Source organism: Metopolophium dirhodum, chromosome 9 (genome assembly GCF_019925205.1).
Source record: "Metopolophium dirhodum isolate CAU chromosome 9, ASM1992520v1, whole genome shotgun sequence".
NCBI classification, from domain to species: Eukaryota; Metazoa; Arthropoda; class Insecta; order Hemiptera; family Aphididae; genus Metopolophium; species Metopolophium dirhodum.
In genome coordinates this window covers 22717441-22737196 of record NC_083568.1, presented here as the reverse complement: position 1 = coordinate 22737196, position 19756 = coordinate 22717441, and the positions used below count along the sequence as shown (strand labels likewise).

General features: G+C 29.6%; 4 protein-coding genes across 5 annotated transcripts in view; 3 read left to right on the top strand and 1 right to left on the bottom strand.

Annotated features, from left to right (window-relative positions):
- Positions 1-8157, top strand: part of LOC132951861 (octopamine receptor beta-1R-like) — a 119166-nt gene extending 111009 nt beyond the window's left edge. Inside the window, exon 4 of the mRNA XM_061023878.1 lies at positions 2437-8157. Within this exon, the coding sequence (XP_060879861.1) occupies positions 2437-2830 (394 nt within the window). The 3' untranslated portion in view covers positions 2831-8157. The remainder of the gene's footprint in view (positions 1-2436) is intronic.
- A 1931-nt stretch (positions 8158-10088) lies between these two features.
- On the top strand, positions 10089-11736 carry LOC132952103 (3-oxoacyl-[acyl-carrier-protein] synthase, mitochondrial). Its single transcript, XM_061024256.1, has one exon. It carries the CDS (start codon positions 10204-10206, stop codon positions 11452-11454), a length of 1251 nt encoding a protein of 416 aa, XP_060880239.1. The 5' UTR covers positions 10089-10203; the 3' UTR covers positions 11455-11736.
- LOC132952104 (target of rapamycin complex subunit lst8) lies at positions 11347-14046 on the bottom strand. Its single transcript, XM_061024257.1, has 7 exons — positions 13641-14046; positions 13275-13326; positions 13049-13211; positions 12835-12985; positions 12574-12764; positions 12357-12499; positions 11347-11595 (listed from the first exon to the last, which is right to left on the bottom strand). Exons 1-7 carry the CDS (start codon positions 13758-13760, stop codon positions 11480-11482), a joined length of 936 nt encoding a protein of 311 aa, XP_060880240.1. The 5' UTR covers positions 13761-14046; the 3' UTR covers positions 11347-11479.
- A 154-nt stretch (positions 14047-14200) lies between these two features.
- Positions 14201-18846, top strand: LOC132952105 (mediator of RNA polymerase II transcription subunit 31). Of its 2 annotated transcripts, none has more exons than XM_061024259.1 (5): positions 14201-14307; positions 14488-14590; positions 14973-15062; positions 15134-15230; positions 18377-18846. In XM_061024259.1, exons 2-5 carry the CDS (start codon positions 14578-14580, stop codon positions 18651-18653), a joined length of 477 nt encoding a protein of 158 aa, XP_060880242.1. In that variant the 5' UTR covers positions 14201-14307; positions 14488-14577; the 3' UTR covers positions 18654-18846. The 2 variants fall into 2 exon arrangements, with proteins under 2 accessions (XP_060880242.1, XP_060880241.1); XM_061024258.1 differs by having other exon boundaries at positions 14237-14429.
- Positions 18847-19756: the final 910 nt, after the last annotated feature.

Genomic DNA, 19756 nt, shown 5'->3' with positions numbered 1-19756 from the left:
TTAACATCAATGCACGAACACTCGTTATTGACAACTTGTTCTAGGCCAACATCAGTAAAACTATACGGAAAAAAAACCTACGCATAAAATGTACGCTAAAATAGAAACACAATTTTCCAGTATCCTATTTTTATTTATTCACGCTGTATACCATTTATAAACAAAACACATAATGATGTAGATTAATATTTCCAAATGGATTTTTCATTTTTTTCCATGTCTATTTCTCAAAAGTTGGGCATTAAAAACAAAAATATATAATATAAGATGTAAGAACAAAATAAAATGTGTTGTGTGTTGTATTTATATACTACATTGTTTTCTCTAAATTCTTATCGATTACAAATGTAAACTTTAGCTACTAGTTAAAAGTTAAACAGCCGATTAGTAGTGTACCATTTATTTTATGTGCCCTCTAGATAACACGCTTGACATTAACATTAATAACCTGACCCTTACGCAGCCGGTGCAGTTATCTATATTATTAAAGCAAGTCAACCAAATGAAAAATCCAGACTTTTTTTTGTTTTTTAAGTTTGTTTATTTATTTACCTACCTATACATGTACAACATTACTTGTAATACTTATATTTCCAAAACGAATCCATTCGACGGTAATACGATTTTTAAAAACGTCTCAACGAAAACCGAGGGGATTTTAATTAAAAAAATTGTAGGATAAAAATAATGATTTCCAGATGTTCAAGATCTATAATAATATATACTAAACTAAGATAAACTCTTAAGTGGTTTCCGCTGCATAAATGAAAACGGAATAAAAACGTAGGTATTAGATAATATAAAGGCATCATTAATAATGATAATAATTGTTCTAAAGGCTATCGTAGCAGAGTAAACCACATTTTCCTTTACAAAAATACCCCCAGAGTTGCAACACTGTGTAGGTACAAGATGTTTGGCTGAGGTTTGAATTTTACGAAGAGTAATAACTTACTTATAGATAACGTCTGATATTCCACATACGTTGCTTTTAATGTTCATATTCTATTATTGTCCTCTTTTTACCAAATCATCCAGTGAGGATAAAGAAGCGGAGAAACGGCTACGACGTGATTATAAATTATCAAGCACCGCGATCATTATAATGTACGTGCGTGCGTGTGTATATTATTATTTTTTTTATACTTTAGAACTTGAGCGGAGTTTTTTGTTTTCAAGTTACAGTGGCCCACCACACTTTCACTCATATTTTACTCGTTTGGTCGCTTCCTAAGTGTGCAAAATATTTTTTGTCTTGGTTAGCGTAGAACGCAACAAATTTCAAATAAGAAGTAGGTATATTTCATACATATTTCATGACTAATGCAATGACAAAACAATAAAAAAAGAATATGAATCTTTTATATTCGTTATTTTATCGACATTTATTTTATTAGATAATTTATTCCCGCCTCCACCAGTCACCCTTAAATTATATTATTGAATTAATATTGAAAATATTTCAGTTTACTTTCCATTTTCTACATCTGCAACGTTTAAAACTACATTTGGATTGTTTTGCTTACTACAGTTAGTAAATATAAATAATACAAAATACAAAACGTATTCCTACTGACGTTTCAAAAGTCCAATTGTTATAAATTATAATATTTCAAATAATCGCCTTTGAATGTTGAGTATATTTTTGAGATTAAATCGATGAACTAAGTTTACTCGTTTCACCGTCTAAGTGATTTCGAAAGTCTTTCCCAATTACATTACATCCTGCAGAATAAACTTACCGCTTCTTTATTATTTATAAAAGAACACAAATATTTAGTTGATATTTTCAATATAATTTGGTATTCCTAACATCTTCCCGTGTGCCTATATGTTTATCATATAATTGATTGAAAATAAATTCATCATTAACATAATATTATAATACTAGGTAATGGATTAACGCGAAGGTATACAAAACTAATAACCATACGGCTAATATTCTCCCATGACGAAACCCACACTTTGGGTCTCCTCTTATATAGACATAAATACATAATAATTTAAATATGTTGATTAATAATTAATTTTAAATACACAAAACACTACCTTCCTGGGCAATATCTAACGTACGAAGAAATAAAGATTTATTTTCAAATTTCGCTTTATAATAATATAGGTAGGTACCTAATATTATGGCGTACATTATTCGTTTTGACGTTTGCCGAGTTATATACCGCGTTTGAGAGTTGCATGTTGTGCGTGGGAGTGGGACCTATCCCAGACGTTGGTAGACAATATTTTTCGGGATCTATTTTTCAAAGTGCACCATCCCCCCCCCCCTTTCCCCTGTCTCATATAATATGACAATCTTAATAATAATAATTATTAGTTATTGCAATAAAATCGTATACAGGTATTTCATAGCATGGTCTATATATATTATAAACTATATGACATATATAACTCATCAACTCGTGAATGCGATTGCTGCAGGTACATGATGAGCTCGCTGCTGGAAGGTGGTTCGTGGATGCCCCGGTGGGTGACGGTGCTCGTGTTCTGGGTGGGCTACTTCAACTCGGCCCTCAACCCGCTTATCTACGCGTACTTCAACCGAGAGTTCCGGGTGGCGTTCCAGAAGACGCTGCAGAGCTGCTGGCCCAAGTCGCCGCCGTGGTGTCCACCGTGCCTGCGCCGTCGGTACGAGCAGTCTCGCAATGAGACGGCCACGGCGACCGCGGCCTTCGGCCAGCAGAACATGTACAACTACAGCAACGTTTCCGAAGTGCACTACATGAATCCGGCGACCATAGCTCTGCTCCAGAACAACGGCGGAAGTGGCGGCAATGGTGGCAACGGTTGTCGTACCGAACAAATCGTTCTATAGATTGATAAAAAAAAACAAAAAAAAAAAAAAAACAATGTATATGTGCCTATAATATAGCTAATTTTTCTCCCCGAAAATATACGCGGCGATCTGCATCGGAGCACTGGACAGACGAAAAACGGGTATATAGGGGTGTCGGCTTTTAAAAACAAGGGGTGGTGGTGCAAAGGTGCAGACACATCGAACCGAGCCGGTTAAAGTTGATGTTCAAATAAACTATGTAATATTATATAATATTATTATGTAGAGAGAAAATCGTTCTTCTAGGTAAGCGCTGGTGCAAGTGATTTATAATATATTATGTCATTTAAAAATTAGCAAAACACTTCCTAGTCTGACAGACACTGCGAAACTCCTGCTGCACGCAGACCTAAACACTGCTGTGTGTGCGCGCAACTGGTGACTATATTATTATTATTTGTTCACATATTATTATGCCTACACAATGTATTATAATAATTTTACCGTTAAGGCTAAAAGAAAATAATAATATTACAATAGTGTCAATTAAAAGTTTCCCGTGGTCACCAATGGCGTGAATTCAAAACTTAAACCGTAAATTCCTTCAGCACAGTCACAATACATTTCTGGCGGTGGTGACACTTGTGATTTTATTGATAGCACGGCGAAAGACCATAGTTCTATCTTGTATCATAATATAATTATTATTATTATATAATATATTCGTCGACGATATTTCATTGTTGGTCTGTGCGGTATGACAGCGCGCAGTGTGCGCGACCTTTTCCTTAAATAATTAAACAAATCTCTGACTGTTGTCGAGTCTCGTCGTCGCCAACTCAAACAGCCGAATAAAAAATATAATAGCATAACAATCAACAATATTATTATTTATTATAGTATAAAATATACACATATTACAATTACAATTATAAATATTAGTCCCGTTTTTCACGCCACAACCCGATCATAGGTGTTCATACTTCGTTTGCGTATTTCTATAATACCTAACAAACGCAATTTACAATAAAATGACCGCACAGAACCCGATAAAAACGAAATTTACTAAAACGAAAAAATTATTGCTTAGAATATTAATGTAATTCTGTTATTGTAATACAGCCGAGGTTTTTACACTAGTAAAAACTAAAATTCATATTTTATATCAAAAAAATAAAAGAAAAAACTATTTTTTATCGTGTTAAGTTACCTCTTACTGTCGTAAATAATTAATAATGAAAAAACTCTGCATTTCCTAATTTGGCACTTGGTGACCTATTTTTACAAATGCAAAAAGTTTAGCATGAAATAATTAAATATTTAATCAGAGACACACTTGTTTCAACTTTCCTCTTTTATAACGTAAAGTGGTTAAACAGCATAATATTGTACAGTTAATCTATATACCTCCCTTCAGACATTTTTAGTTTATTAAAATAAAAATAATAAACTGAGTCACTGATGTTCTCTGAGTGCCAGCACTGGCCGGTGCCACTAGTTCCCGGATGGGTGACCCCCCCGGGTGCTAGGTGGCAAATCCTTACTACACATACATGGGTTGAGAACCAACCGTATCAACCGTATCAACCGTACCCACCGTAACCCCTGCTAATAGTTAACAGCCATAGTTGCCGGGCTCAATATCAATAAAAAAAAAAAAAACTTCTTTTAAAATATAAATCACAATATACATTATATCTGTTTATATTTATATCCATACAGATGCCTTCCTTCGGCCAGTGTTATTTTTTTAAACAAATATTTAAACCGTCAACGTTTTTATAAAATGTATAATATAAATAAATACTTTTTTGTTCCCTGGCTTACATATTATGTAATAAAATAGATTCATGCAAGTTACATTTAAAAATACTAAGCATACCTACGATAATAATAATTTATTAAAATTATCAATTATATTTTATGTAATATAATAGGTACCTACGTATATAATACACTAAAACTTGTAGTAAGTATGACAAAAAATTAACTATAAAAGTTAATTACCCATATATACGCAATTTAATTAATCAATCAATAATACAAACAAACTAATTATCTATTAACTATCTACTTACTCAAAACATTTTATTTTGGTTTTTTTTTTTAGTTTTCATTTTACAACGATATAAATATATGGTATTGTACAAATTCAATTAAACTCTTATTTATTTAAAAACATTTTGTAATAAGTAATATATCAAACCTAGACTTCGGTTGGTTAATGTAAATTGTTATCGTACATGTGAGTTACGAATAATAATATTATCTTTTGATTGTCTGTTAAATATAGATAGATACATCGCACAACATTTTTTTACCATTTTAGGTACATTAATATCAGTTAAATCCTGCAGTTGAAATCGTTTTGACAAACTAAACAAGTTTAAAAAATCGGTAATTTATAAGAGAATGCAATAAAAGATTTTATTATCCATTGTCTGTCCATCTCATATTATGTAAATATAATAAACAAAGTTATAAATTAATGTCTTTCGAATTTTCAAAATTGTGAATCCTTAAGTTAAAATAAGTAATCTACAAGTTTATATTATTATTATAAATATTAATATATAAAAAAAAGTGTGTAAAATGTATATTATATTATTATATTATCTATGTGTTATTTTTACTCATTCGTTAAAAAAATATTTGAATTGAGCATCCTTATTTCACGTAAATTTATTATGTTTTGAAGTTCGAATACATGTAACATGTTTATGTTATTGTGTACCTATATTAATATATTATTGAATATTTTAATTATTACAAACATAAAAAACTCGAGTAAATAGATGTAACTATAATTTTTATGGAAAGTCAATTTTTGGTTTAAAATAATTAAAGAAAAATATTTACTTTTTTCTCATCTATAAAAGTAACTACGTCTTAAATGTAGAATTTTAATATATACCTAATTCAAAATATCATTAAACACTATCGTAAATTAGTCTATGCTACGTGTGAAAATGTGTTTACGAGTTTTATTTTATGTACTCGGTAATCTGTTATAATAAATTCAGATTTTGTACTGTATAGTGTATAGGTATGTCTTGTGAAATTATAAAATACAGATATTTCTGTTGAAACTCATACATTTTGACTCTTAGTGAGAGACTAGGTGCCACAGTGGCTTGCTTAGACCCCTCAAAAATAAAAAAATAAACAGTTCTAGTTACGCATATGACGAGAGAGAGTAAAATAAGTATTAACATCACGATTCACGAGTAATAATAATTAACAAATGAGGGATGATGATTGGCTACATCTGTGACTCTGTATTGACTGTATCATTTTGGGCATAACTATAAAAAGAACTACGAGGGATATGGATATTTGTTATATTACACATAATGAAATAATGAGGTGATTATGAAGTTTTTCGTAATATATATCTATAAGAACTCATCTGACAGTTTTGTACAATATACCTACTATATGTTAATAAGTAGCTAGGTACCTAACCCAATATTGTACAGGAATGTTTATCATCATGTTATATTATTGTACGATTGAAAATCGTCGGTAATTAAATGCACTTAACTAATAATACTATCTGTAATTGGGTATACCTTCCTTATTGGCCATCATAATATCTCTGTGTTTTGGTTTTAGCTGAGCGTGTATTGCGTGTGTGTGTTTATAATAATATTGTATCTTTGTTATTAGGTTGCTGGATTTATGCCGGGAAGGATGTTATTAGTTAGTAAGTATTTACGTTAGTAAGCGTTTTGGTTTAACATGTACGTGTCCCATATTATGTGTTTCCATGTATGTATAGGTTCTGTGTTAGCGAGTTGCTTATATCATTGGTGTTGGTGGTAGTCCCGTTTGAGTGAATTTCGGGGGAGTAAACTGTGTTTGTACAGATTTTGTTTCGTTAACTTACATTTTCTGAGACAGGGTTAAACCAATAAGAGGGTGAAAGTGGGTTAATGTGTCCCTGTACCTACTTACAGATTAGATGAAGTATTTAATGGATTTTCATCGTGGGGCACTATATGTGTAGGTAGTCATCTGCCAAATCTGCTTAAATAATTTTATCATTGATGGGTTGATCTGCACATCTGCTGTTGGCACCACAATACATGACAACATATGTGTGCATTGATCGAGTATGACGTGAGGTGTCGTGGGTATGAGATTTCACCTTGTTACAACGACAGCATTAGTGTATATATTATGTATACAACTTCTATACTAGGTATCGAGTAAAGTTTAAGCATGTAAATACTTTGTCAATAATTGCGTCACGTATGAACTGAATACTGATTTGTATAAACGAATGAAATGAACACTGATTGTATTATAGACAAATAAAACCAAGCCTCTTAAAAAAAAATTTTAATGGTTTTTCTTATCTGTAGATTGAAAATTGTTTTTAAATTGCAAAGTCGAAGAAAAAGTACAAAATCTTTCTGACACACATAATATTATGATAGTATAATCAATACGGTGGAAGAAATTTTCAAATGTATCATAATATTAAACTTAATAGTACATATTAATATCTATTTAGCAATAATGAAATAATCTGATGTGCAAGTTTGTTCGATGTAATGTTACCTATAATTTATCATATTATTACCTACCATATTATTATATTAAATAATGTTTACAGTTAATATTATACAGTATATTTAATTATAATATAAAATTATTCTATAACAGACCACTCCGTGTTATCTAATAATTGTACGATTAAAATGTGTTTATAGTTTTGAAGTAAAATATATTGTATATTATGCGACCGTCCTGTAGCAATATATTAGTAATACTGTAAAATATTATTATATTATACAGAATACGCCTATAATAATATCCTATTAATGTAATTTATATTTTTTGACTTTGCGCACCTACAACTGTGCGTATTTGAACCTACCTATAACTGCTACGTTAAGCTTTTACTTGATTTAGTTTGTTTTTTTTTATGTATGAAGGTAGGTACCAATTAAAAATTACAAAATAATCAGTATAAAATCGTTAATATGAGATTATTGTACGTGTTAAACAACTAATTGGACCAAAGCAATATGTTACAAAATAAGTAGTGAGATGAAAGTTTTTAAAGTTTTTACATTATTAATTTTCATGACAAAATAAACAAAAAAAAATCTAAAAATATGTACAAATTATCTTAAAAATAATAATATTTAAAAATGTAAGGGTAATATTTACATGTAAATTATAATATTATAATCTATTAACACATTTAATACTTCGAAAATTCATTACACATATAAACTGTCATAAGACTTCTCATCTTGTTTATACACTATTTTAATATTATAACAGTAAAATAAAATATGTTTCATCGTGCATTGATTGTATGTAATATACGTTACGATTTACCATTTACGACTATAAATATATCTGTTTTATATAATATGATTAAACATTTACATTTCGACATTAATTAGTAAGATACCTTTTAAGTTATATGTTTATAACCATTAGCATTATTTATGTGTTTCAGTGTTTGTTATTTGTGTCACATTAATGGTTGTTATTAAATTTAATAAATATTTAAAAATATATAAAATTCATAATTTGATATCTACACTGACCTAAACTGATGTTTAATAACATAAATATTTTTAAAGTCAAACAATTACACGCAAAACATTATAATATCAGATGCATGATCAATTTGACGCAAAATGATATTAAACTGGTATAAAAGTACATTACCATCTTGTAAATTATATTGAAAATACAAAAGTTAATAAAATATGTGTGTATACCGTAATCATAAAATATGTGTATTGCAAAAACGTGAACATCACATTCTCATATTATGATTCTCGTGAAATCCAAAACACTTTTGTAATATGAAATTTTGACCTGCCCGCATATTATATACATAATAAGAATTCATTACAAATACGGTCCAATTGCAGCAACAATAAGTAACAAAACTCAAAAGTAATAATAAAACACACAGTTCAAACCATAAAAAACAAATACATGAATTCACGAAAAAGTAATATCAAATTACGTTTTATATATCTAAGCTAATATATAAAATATGTATTTACTTAGATTTATTAACAGCGTTTTCAATTTTAAAATGTTTGACAAACATAATATGATCGTGTTCGTGTATACAATTTCTAACACACAAAATTTAAATGGAATTTTCTATTTGCGTTCTAGTTGTCGTTAAACGTAAAATATTACTTTCTTAGATTAGTGGACAAGTTGGGAATAGTACGAGTATTTATATTTTGTTTGTATTATAATAAGTGAATTTTGCTCTCAGTTTCTCAAAAACGTGTATCTAGTGATACCTATTACCTATACTGTGTAACTATAAAAGTAAAATTATTCGATGAGAAAAGCTGAGCAAGATGCCAAGATACACTTTTATTTTTGCTGAGGATTAAAAGCAAGTATGAATGTTGAAAAAAGTTACTTTGCTACCTATATTGTTTGTTATCTAAAAGTTTATTTTTTTCATCCATATAATAAATTAGGTACGTATTTTAAGACGTACCTACTAGTGGCGCACATAGGGGGGTGGACTCCGGGGTCCATAGTATTTTATTTATTTTTTAAAGATTCCCTGACATTATCATACAATTTTAGGTAATTAAATACATTTTTAGACCCCCCCCCCCCCCCCATGAATAAATCCCGGTTGTACTCGGTACCTACCCCCTATATTCAAAAATTTCAAAAATCCTGTATTGTTGAAGAAAAGGAGGTGAACACCCTCTAATCTTTACATAAAATATATTATAACATAACTGATTGGGTACACCGCGTAATAAACATTTTATACCTCAGTGCTCGACTTGGCAAAATTAAAGGACTTTTTTACTTTTAAAAAAAAGAACGTCCCCATTTCTTGTTAAACGTTATTGTGACGATGGGGTTATGCCCCCACACCCACACTAATAGGTACTCTTTTCAAATCAGATAAAAAATATTTATAAATACCTAATCAATTAAAAAAAAAAATACAAGTTAATTTAAGACAGGTAGGTACTTACTGTAGGTATCCAAAGACAAATTGTTGATAAAAATGCCACCAAATCGAGCACTGCTATATCTACAAAGTAGATTTTAAAATACTGTACATTTAATGTAATGTACCATGGTTGGACTTATTATAATACCCACTGTGAACCATGGTTGGTGCTGAGAGTGCAGACTGCAGATTATATGGAGGCAAGAGTTCATACTTCATCATATATTTTGTTCATACCACGGAATATTCATCGTATTATCTATGGGTATTATTGGTATCAGTTGATAGAATTGATAACATTGATATCAGTTATCATTATTTATTTTGAATTAGAAAATAATTTTTTATTTGTTGTTTTACAATGTTATTATTATAAAATATTTTATTTCATTCTATACTTTAACAATATTTTTTGGAGAGTTATAAGATTAAAATTATGAAAAAAAGAGTCGTAATAACTGGTATGGGTGCCATTTGTCCTGCTGGTGCCAATAAATATACGTCTTGGAAAAATGTTTTGTCGGGAAAATCATTTGTAAGAAAATTGGACAATAACCTTTACAAAAACATTCCTTCCAAAATCGCAGCGACTCTGGACGGACTGGAGAATTTACCAGAATCAGTGCCCAAGAGCAAAGTACGTACAATGGCTCCTTCGACTCGTCTAGCTCTAATTGCTGCACAAGAAGCAGTTGATGATTCTAAACTATTTTTGTCTACAGTCGATAAAGAAAATATCGGTGTCAGTGTAGGCGTAGGAATGGTGGACTTAGAGGATGTGTGTCAAACAGCAAAGGCTTTAGAAATTAGTTACAGTAAAGTCAGCCCATACTTTGTGCCACGCATTCTACTCAATATGGCTGCTGGCCAAATAAGCATGACTTACGGTATACAAGGACCCAATCATGCTGTGTCTACTGCTTGTGCAACCGGAGCCCATGCAATTGGTGATGGTTTTCGTTTTATTCAGTATGGACAAGCAAAAGCAATGATTTGTGGTGCTGCTGAGTCATGTATAAGCCCATTGTCAATAGCTTCTTTTTGTAGAATACGGGCACTATCTACTCAAAACGATAAACCAGAATTGGCATCAAGACCGTTTGATGTAAATCGAGATGGTTTTGTTATCGGTGAAGGGTCTGGTATGCTTATACTAGAAGAATTGGAACATGCTCTTAATAGAAACGCTCATATTTATGGAGAAGTTCTGGGTTATGGTCTATCTGGTGATGCTTCACACTTAACAGCACCACCAGAAAATGGCCAAGGAGCTTTACTAGCCATGACTAGAGCCATTTTAGATGCTAATTTAGATAAGACACAAATTTCATACGTAAATGCACATGCCACTTCAACCCCGGTAGGAGATGCCATCGAATTAACAGCAATTAAAAGACTTTTTAATGAGCACTGCATTAATGTACATGTTTCATCCACAAAAGGTAGTCATGGTCATTTACTAGGATCTGCGGGTAATTTAGAGAGTATTTTTACAATTCTTTCTTGTTATGAAGGTGTCATTCCACCTACAGCAAATCTAAACAACATTTGCAAAGAAGCTGAAAATTTAATTTGTGTTTCTAAGAGTCCAATGCAATGGAAACAAGAAAAAAGAATAGCAATAAAAAATGCATTTGGTTTTGGAGGTACAAATGCCTGTCTTTGTTTTTCTAATTTTATTTCATGATTACAAAACTAGTAAACTTTTAAACCTAACTATATGGATCACAAAATGCTAATGCTGTAAGTGATTTTTGATGTCCTTCATATTCACGTTCTATATTGCCACTTTCTACGTTCCATAATCTCGCCATGCCGTCTGATGAAGCTAAACAATAAGAAAAAAAATCATGAAATGTAATATTATGTATCCACTATAAAATGTGTAAAAAAAAATAGCACTGCCGATTAATGTAAAAATGTTGATGTATTTAAACCTGTTAATCAAATATAAAACTTAGTTTTATTATTTTACTATAATAAATATCTATGTTGTTGGATCAATACTTTACTAATTAACTGAATTAAAACAATAATCTAAATTAACTATTCAATGTTCTTCGTGCACCCGTGTGCATTCATACAACAATTGAATAAGAGTAATTTTATGAAAACGACTGTTTTGATGATTTATGAGTTATTACTTATAAGTTCACAAAAATTGTATAAATTACAATTATAGATTTAAAGATATACTCCTCTGTACAGAGTAGTAACTTTTCATTAATAAAATATATGAGTATATTTTTATTGTTTATGTTATTGATTTTTATTATAAAATACCAATAACATATTTAGTTAAAAATTCATGTTAAAAATATATAACTCTAGGCACTATGCATAGAAATATGATTAGCTTTAAATATAATAGTTAGGTTATTTTAAAATATTTGTATCACTACTGCCGCAGTGCCAACCAATTCATGTCCAGTTCAGTCTAACTGCTGTTGTTACATATTATGGTAATAACTAATAACTAATAAGACTACATCCAATGCCAGCCAACAATTGATGTCAATTATAGTCCATAAATATTCTTAATGTAAATTAACCATAGCTCTAATTTGTTATTAACATTCCCAATAATACCTGTTAATAAATGTTCTGAATCATTACTAAATGCGGTATCCCACACCCATCTCTGCCGCTCATCCTTTAGTTCTTGTTTCAAAGAAAAATCACTAGTTTTCCAGATAAAAGCTGATCGATCAGCCGAAGTTGTTACCAACAATCTATTAAAATTAAAGAAATAAATTACTAATTAATATAATTACAAGTCAAAATTCTTTATATATTATATGCTTACGTTGAATCAGGACTGAATTTACAATGAAGAGCATACTTCCTGTGGGCATTCATTTTGTGCTCTGGACTTAGTCTAGTACCATTGCCGTTATAACTCCATAGGTAACAGTTTCCTTTATTATTTACAGAAGCAACATAATTTGCACTAGAATCAATAGCCACACATTGTATAGAAGCATCAACTTCAGGTATCTAAACTTATGAAAAGTTACAACAGGAAAAAAATTAAAACTGAAGAACAACATTAATGTATTACACTTACAAGTTGTTCATTGTGATCAGTTTTCAAATCCCATAAATGAAGCAAGCCAGACTGATCACCTAATATTAACTCGCCTTGATTAGGATGAAGACATATACTAGTAATAGGTGCAGTTGTTTGAAATATACGCTGACATTGCAAATTTCTAGACCTACACAAAATTTATTATTATAACTAAATGTTATTTTGTGTAATTTAAAAACATATTTGGTACCTTAAATCCCACACACGAGCACTACAATCTTCACCACATGTAAACATCCATTTACCATCTTCGTGGAATCCAACACCAGTAATGTTTTTTGATATCCCTTCATAGTTTAAGATTGGATTTGGATTGCTTGAATTTAAGTCATACATACGAATATGTTGAAACCCTGTAAAACAAAATATCACAAATACATAAATAAAGATGAGATTTAATTATTTAAAAAAATTACCTGCAGCAGCTAAAAGTTGTCTGTCGGGTGTGATTTCTAATGCATTTACTTGCTAAATTAACTGGTCAAGGATTCTATTCACATCAATTATTTAAAAAAAATTATAAACAAAATACTTATTTTAATATAATAATTGGTTAAATCATGTAAGACAAACTAATACAAATGTTTATGTCATAGAACATTCAATGACTCTTCATATATTAGGTACACTGCATTTCAAGTGAATTACATGAACAAAAATAATGTATACCTATGCTTATTTAAAACTATTTGCAATTTGATTCGTTCAACTTTTATCTAGACTAAAAAGTTCAACAGATTTAGAGCAAGAATAAATATTTACGATGATGTTTTTAAGGATACAGAATCTAAATGTGTTAAGCTTCTATTGCAAACTCCCGTATTTGCATGCCATAACTTAATCGTGTGATCATATCCTCCAGTAGCCAACAGTACCTTTTCAGTTAATGTGTTGTCTACCATTATTAAACTTTAAATTAATACATTAAAAAAAAACATCTGAATGAATAATTTAAAACATTTTTTTTTTTTTGTTTTGTCGACAAGACTAATAAATCTAAAATTAATTTAACATTTTAACATTTTTAATATTATGAAAATGTAAAATATTGATATTTAATAATTGGACGTAAAAATATATTATGAAAATACGATTGAAAAATCTGAAATATAAAATATAAATTAGGATTTAAGACTTAAGAGTTATGACTTATGACTCAAATAATGCTTTTATTTTATATATATATATGTAGGAACATATTAATATAATGTTATTTTTATTATCTTCGTTCGTATCTTACTATATTTCTCCATATTATTATTATCAATTTAACAGTTTGTCAATTTGCCCAATTGGACATACGGGCGGCAGCAAGAGGCAACACTGAAGAGTCCGTCTCCTTGTCTCTATCTCACTCACTCTCACGAATCTCACTCATTCATGGTGTACAACATGGTGCAGACTGTTGACTGATAAGTTATTAAGTTACAACTTAGAAGACTACAAAACGTAACTATAATAATATAAAATTAACTTTTATTTAACATTTTAGTTATTTCATAATATAAGAGATTACTGAAATACCATAGAACAATACTGTACTACTGTCTACTGTTGTCTGATAGTAAAAAGTATTCCTTCTAATTTCTATAGTCGATAGACCATTGCTAATTTCTATTATTTTTACAGCTTATACCTATGACGTTCGACCGAGTGGCGAGATGACATGACAATATTCTTAAATAACACAAAATCTAATGAAGATTTAACTAAACCAAAATGGCTAACAAAGGTAAATGGGAAATATAAATTATTTAACTATACTTATACATATTGTAAGATAATAATGATTAATAATAGGTATTTGAGTCTACCTACTTTGTGAAAGTTGGTGGATACAATATTGTGAAATTAATAAAAATATTTCTAGTCAAGATTACAATATAAATTACATTTGAACATATTATTCTTACATTTAACTTTGAATTAAGATTGTTACTTGTAGAATTTATTGGAATAATATGTATTTTAATGTTATTAAAATTAGTAACTATATAGTAAATATTCATGGAAATAGAATTATATTTCTACAATACTATTCAGAAATGATCGCCATATGGTAAAATTAGAGCTGTTACCTATTACATTGAACAAACTTATTTTTGCTTTTATAGGTGGTCCTGAAACTGAAGAACAAACCAGATTAAGGTTTCAAGTAGAACTCGAATTTGTACAATGCTTAGCTAATCCAAATTATTTAAACTGTAAGTTAATTTTTTACAATAATATTTACAAATATTTTTAAAAGTGTATTTCTTATTTTTTAACTGTTCAGTTTTAGCTCAACGTGGTTACTTTAAGGATCAGTCTTTTATTAATTATTTAAAATATTTACTTTATTGGAAAGAACCAGATTATGCAAAGTTTATTAAGTAAGTATTGTTAATATTCAAACGTTATACCTTTAGATAGATTACTGATTAACTGATCATATTAATAAAAAATTAGTTTGTTTATGTTATATAAGTTATAAATTTCATCAAATAATATATTATAGGTACTATTATAAAGTAATATAACACTATTACATTTAACTGCTTGTATAAAATATAAATTATTAATTCATTAACACATTTTAATTTTTAACTTACCTTGATAAATCGATCATCTATTTTTTATTTTTTTTAACATTACATACTGGTAATCATTTATATAAAATTCTTGCCAAGCTTAAATATAAATGGAGAGTTATTAAGTGTAATCGATAGGACTGAATTTGATGATTTTGGCCTTATGTTTTCAACAAATCATTTAAATATTTTAAATTCCATTGATTTAAATTTAATTTCTGTAAAAATGTTGTGTTCAATTTGTTTTACTTATGAATTACCTATAATCTATATACTATGAACTCTTGTACGTATTAACATATTGGTGTATGAATATTGAACATCTATAGGTATTGTACTTATACTACCTACTTTTTTAATTTATAATGGTCAACTATATTATATTTATTATGAGTCAATTTAGTAATGAGTCCATAATACTTATTTTACAAATTCATTTACACAAATTTAAAAGTTTTAAAATATTATATCATGTATATACACCATTATGTAATACATTAGTTCGCGATCGAGCTAAATTTGTACTTTAAACTATTTTCTTTGGTCTTGTAAACCTTCAAATTTTGGTCAATTGTATTAACTAGGTATTTTATAATAAGATTATGTGCTTAGTCTTTTTAAACACGTGTCACTTCCACAAGACTATTGATTTTATTATAATATAGTATACTAGCTGACCCGGCAAACGTTGTTTTGCCATATAAATAATTTCCTAGTAATTTCTAGTGTAAACTAAAAATAGCTTGGAAGTATGAATTTAATTTGTAATAATTTATGTGGTTCGTTTGGCATTGGCAGCATTGAGCCCATTTTATGATAAACTTGGCCTCTGATTTTGAATGTAGAATTGAATTGTTGACCATTTGCATTAGTATTTCGAACTATTTCTGTTGCTCCGAATGATGTCATTTGAAAGCATGAATTGAATCTTCGAATTGACTTCAGGAACTCGTTAGAATCTGGATCCGTGCCGATGAGTAAGCCGATCAATGGTTCAGGTGGTGTTTCAATTTCAGGTAGTTGCACTTTTCCTGACGCGCAACACATCCCAGCTGGCTCATTTTTGAATTTCAGAGCATGACAATGCGGACATTCCTTGTCCATAGCACCAATTACCACTTTTGAATGAGCATAATATTCAATATCGGGCTCATACTGGAATGCTAGACGCGGGAATGAATCAGATATAAATGCTCGATGTACCTGTTGTCGTTGTTGATCATTTGTTCTTCGTCTTTTGACTGTGAAGCGGCGTGATTGTCGTTGTTCTAATCTTCTGACTTCATTGCGTTCAGCTCGTGTATCTTCTGGCTCTTCTTAATGCAATTGCGCCATTCTGACACGTGCATCAGTATTTTGTTGCTGGATTTGTTCTTCTGTTCTTTCGGATCTGTTATTTCGCAAGTTTCGAGCTTTACTTGTACTGCGGCTCAAATCAGCCCCTTTGCGTTTTCTTGGCATTGCTCACTGTACAAAACATCTAATATATAAAATTCTCGTGTCACAGTTTTTGTTGCCATACATATTGTTTATGCATCAAGTGTAGTAACGTTGACAATTGTACATAATGTATGTTTTGTACGGTGAGCAATGCCAATAAAACGCGAAGGGGCAGATTAAAAGGAAAAATGATTAAATTACTAAAATGTCTATTAAATAATAAGGGTTGATCGTAGAAGGGTGAAAATTGAGGATTGTATGTATTTTTGTATGTTGTATCTATTATTTTTTTTTTTTTTATATATATAACCAATACCTTAGCAACCATTTATAAACAATTATTTCTACCGTAAATTATCAAAATCCCTGTTTGAGCACTTCTTTTATTTTTTTCTGGACAACCCTTATCACTTAGGGGTATGAAAAATAGATGTTAGCCGATTCTCATACCTACTGAATATGCACAAAAAATTTCATCAAAATCTGTCAAGCCATTTCGGAGGAGTATGGCAACGAAAACTGTGACACGAGAATTTTATATATTAGATTATAAAATTTTAAAAATAATACATTTTAATCAATTAAATGCAAATCACACTTATTGCCTATCAGTTTGATTTTTATAGTATAATCATCAAGGCTGGGCATTACCGAGTTAAAAATTAAAGTTAAGTTGAAAAGTTTATTTTTTTTTTTTTTTTGGGTAACCCGCGGCAACATAGGCCATTGGGTGTGGGGGAGGGCACTGTAGGTTTTTATATTGGGTAGGTTGGTACACGTGTATGTTGTGTTTTGGCAGAATTTCTTATGGGGCACCCGTAGGTTCCTGCCGTGCCCCAGGTGGGGGGATGGCGGCACTTGTTCTCCGGACACCGTGACTTTCACGGAGAAAAATGCCGCCCGGTGGTCGAGGATCGAACTCGGACCGGCTGTGCCGAATCCGTCGCGTTAGACCGCTCGGCCACCTCGTCCCCCCAAAAGTTTATTTTATTTTAACTTTTTAACTTAACTAGTTACTTTTGGCTTTTCATTAACTTAACTGTTTAAGAAGTAAGTTAAGTTAATTTATTTTGTTTTTAATTGTATAATATTTCACTATTTCAGTCTATTTCGTTTTCATGTCAAAAAATATGTATCCAATTGTTTAAAGTTAAAAATGTATATCATTTGAATCTAATTTATATGGAAATACTGTATGAAGTATTAACACTATATCCTATAATTTAGGTTTGGGTTGGAAAAAAATTAAGTACGCTAGCGTTGTATAAACAAATTAACATTTTGTTATTGGTGCATATTAACTTAACTTAACTGAGTTAAAAAAATCATAAACTTGCCCAGCCTTGATAATCATCAATCAGTATACATATTAATTAAGAACAATTAAATGTATTAACATTTATTAATTTTAATACTGAATATAAAATCATAACATAATGAAGTATAAATTTATACTTTTATTAAATTACTTTAAATGTACTCACAAATATTTTTTTTTATTTTTACAGGTATCCTATGTGTTTATATTTTTTAGATCTTTTACAGCATGAACCATTTAGAAAAGAAATAGCTACCGCTATTTGTTCGAAATTTATTGATGATCAGTTGTTATTGATTTGGCAACATTACACTAGACGGAGAACCAAATTGATTCATACTGCATATGAGCACAATATGAATATGATGAATAAATCTGGTGCATCGAACATTGGACAAGCACAAACTAATGGCACAAACGGAATCATGCCAGCTTCTATGCCCATTCCCAAAGTCATGCCTCCTTAATTTATCATAATTTATCGTTTAAGATTATTTTATAACTTATCATTGTATGTATTTTTCCACATATGAAATGTGCATTAGGTTTTTATGTTAATAATACTGTGCAAATGTAATTATAAGTTGTTTATCTGAAAATAACTTTAAGTATTATATAATATTATATATATAAAATGTATTAAATTAAATTCTGATTGAATTGTATTAAAGTTATTTCTTTAAAAAAAATATCGTTATTATAATTTGTTATTTTATATTTGAAAATTGTACACGCATAGTATAATACATTAATAGTCAGTAAAATGTTATATTTGTAAGTAATATACTCAATAGCAATTTTTCAAATATGAGATACTTAATAAATATCAAATCAGTGTGTAAAAATTAATATAGTATAAAACGAGTATAAAATAACATAATACTGTTAAATGTTTCTTTTCTCAAACACTACTTGTTATACAATTCAAATCAACTCCATCAGGTCTGTAAATTATTGCTATCAAAACAAAATAAGTTTAGACACAACATTTCCAAAAAAAATGCTAAGTTTAAAAAACTATAAGATGTTCACAAAGCAACACATGATAGAACAGTGCATGTTACTGTAGATTAAAAATACTATTTATAATAATATTAATTATATTGTATGTTTCGGCAATAACTTCTTCTAATCTTGATATGCCATCTCTAAAATATAATGTAAATTAATAATTTACATTATATTTTAAATAAATTAATACAGTGGCACAACCAGGATTTATTGATTGGAGCGGAGTGTCCAACATTTAAAAATTTGTTTATTTTATTAGCTACTGTTTTTTTGTTCCTATCACAAGTATATACATACATTTTGTCGCATAATAAACATAATTATTCACAATTATTTAATACTTAAAATATCAATTTAGTTTTAATAACAATGTCAGGGAATCTTTAAAAAATAAACAGTTTGACATTAGCCGAGGGGGAGTCCCTGGGGGCGCCACTGAAACAAGTTTAGTAAGTTAACCATTTACCCTGAGATTATTCCATACCTACTTGATTAAACTAAACTGAAAACTGGTTTTCAATGTAAGTTAACTTCCCTGAAACAAAGCATGACATGATTA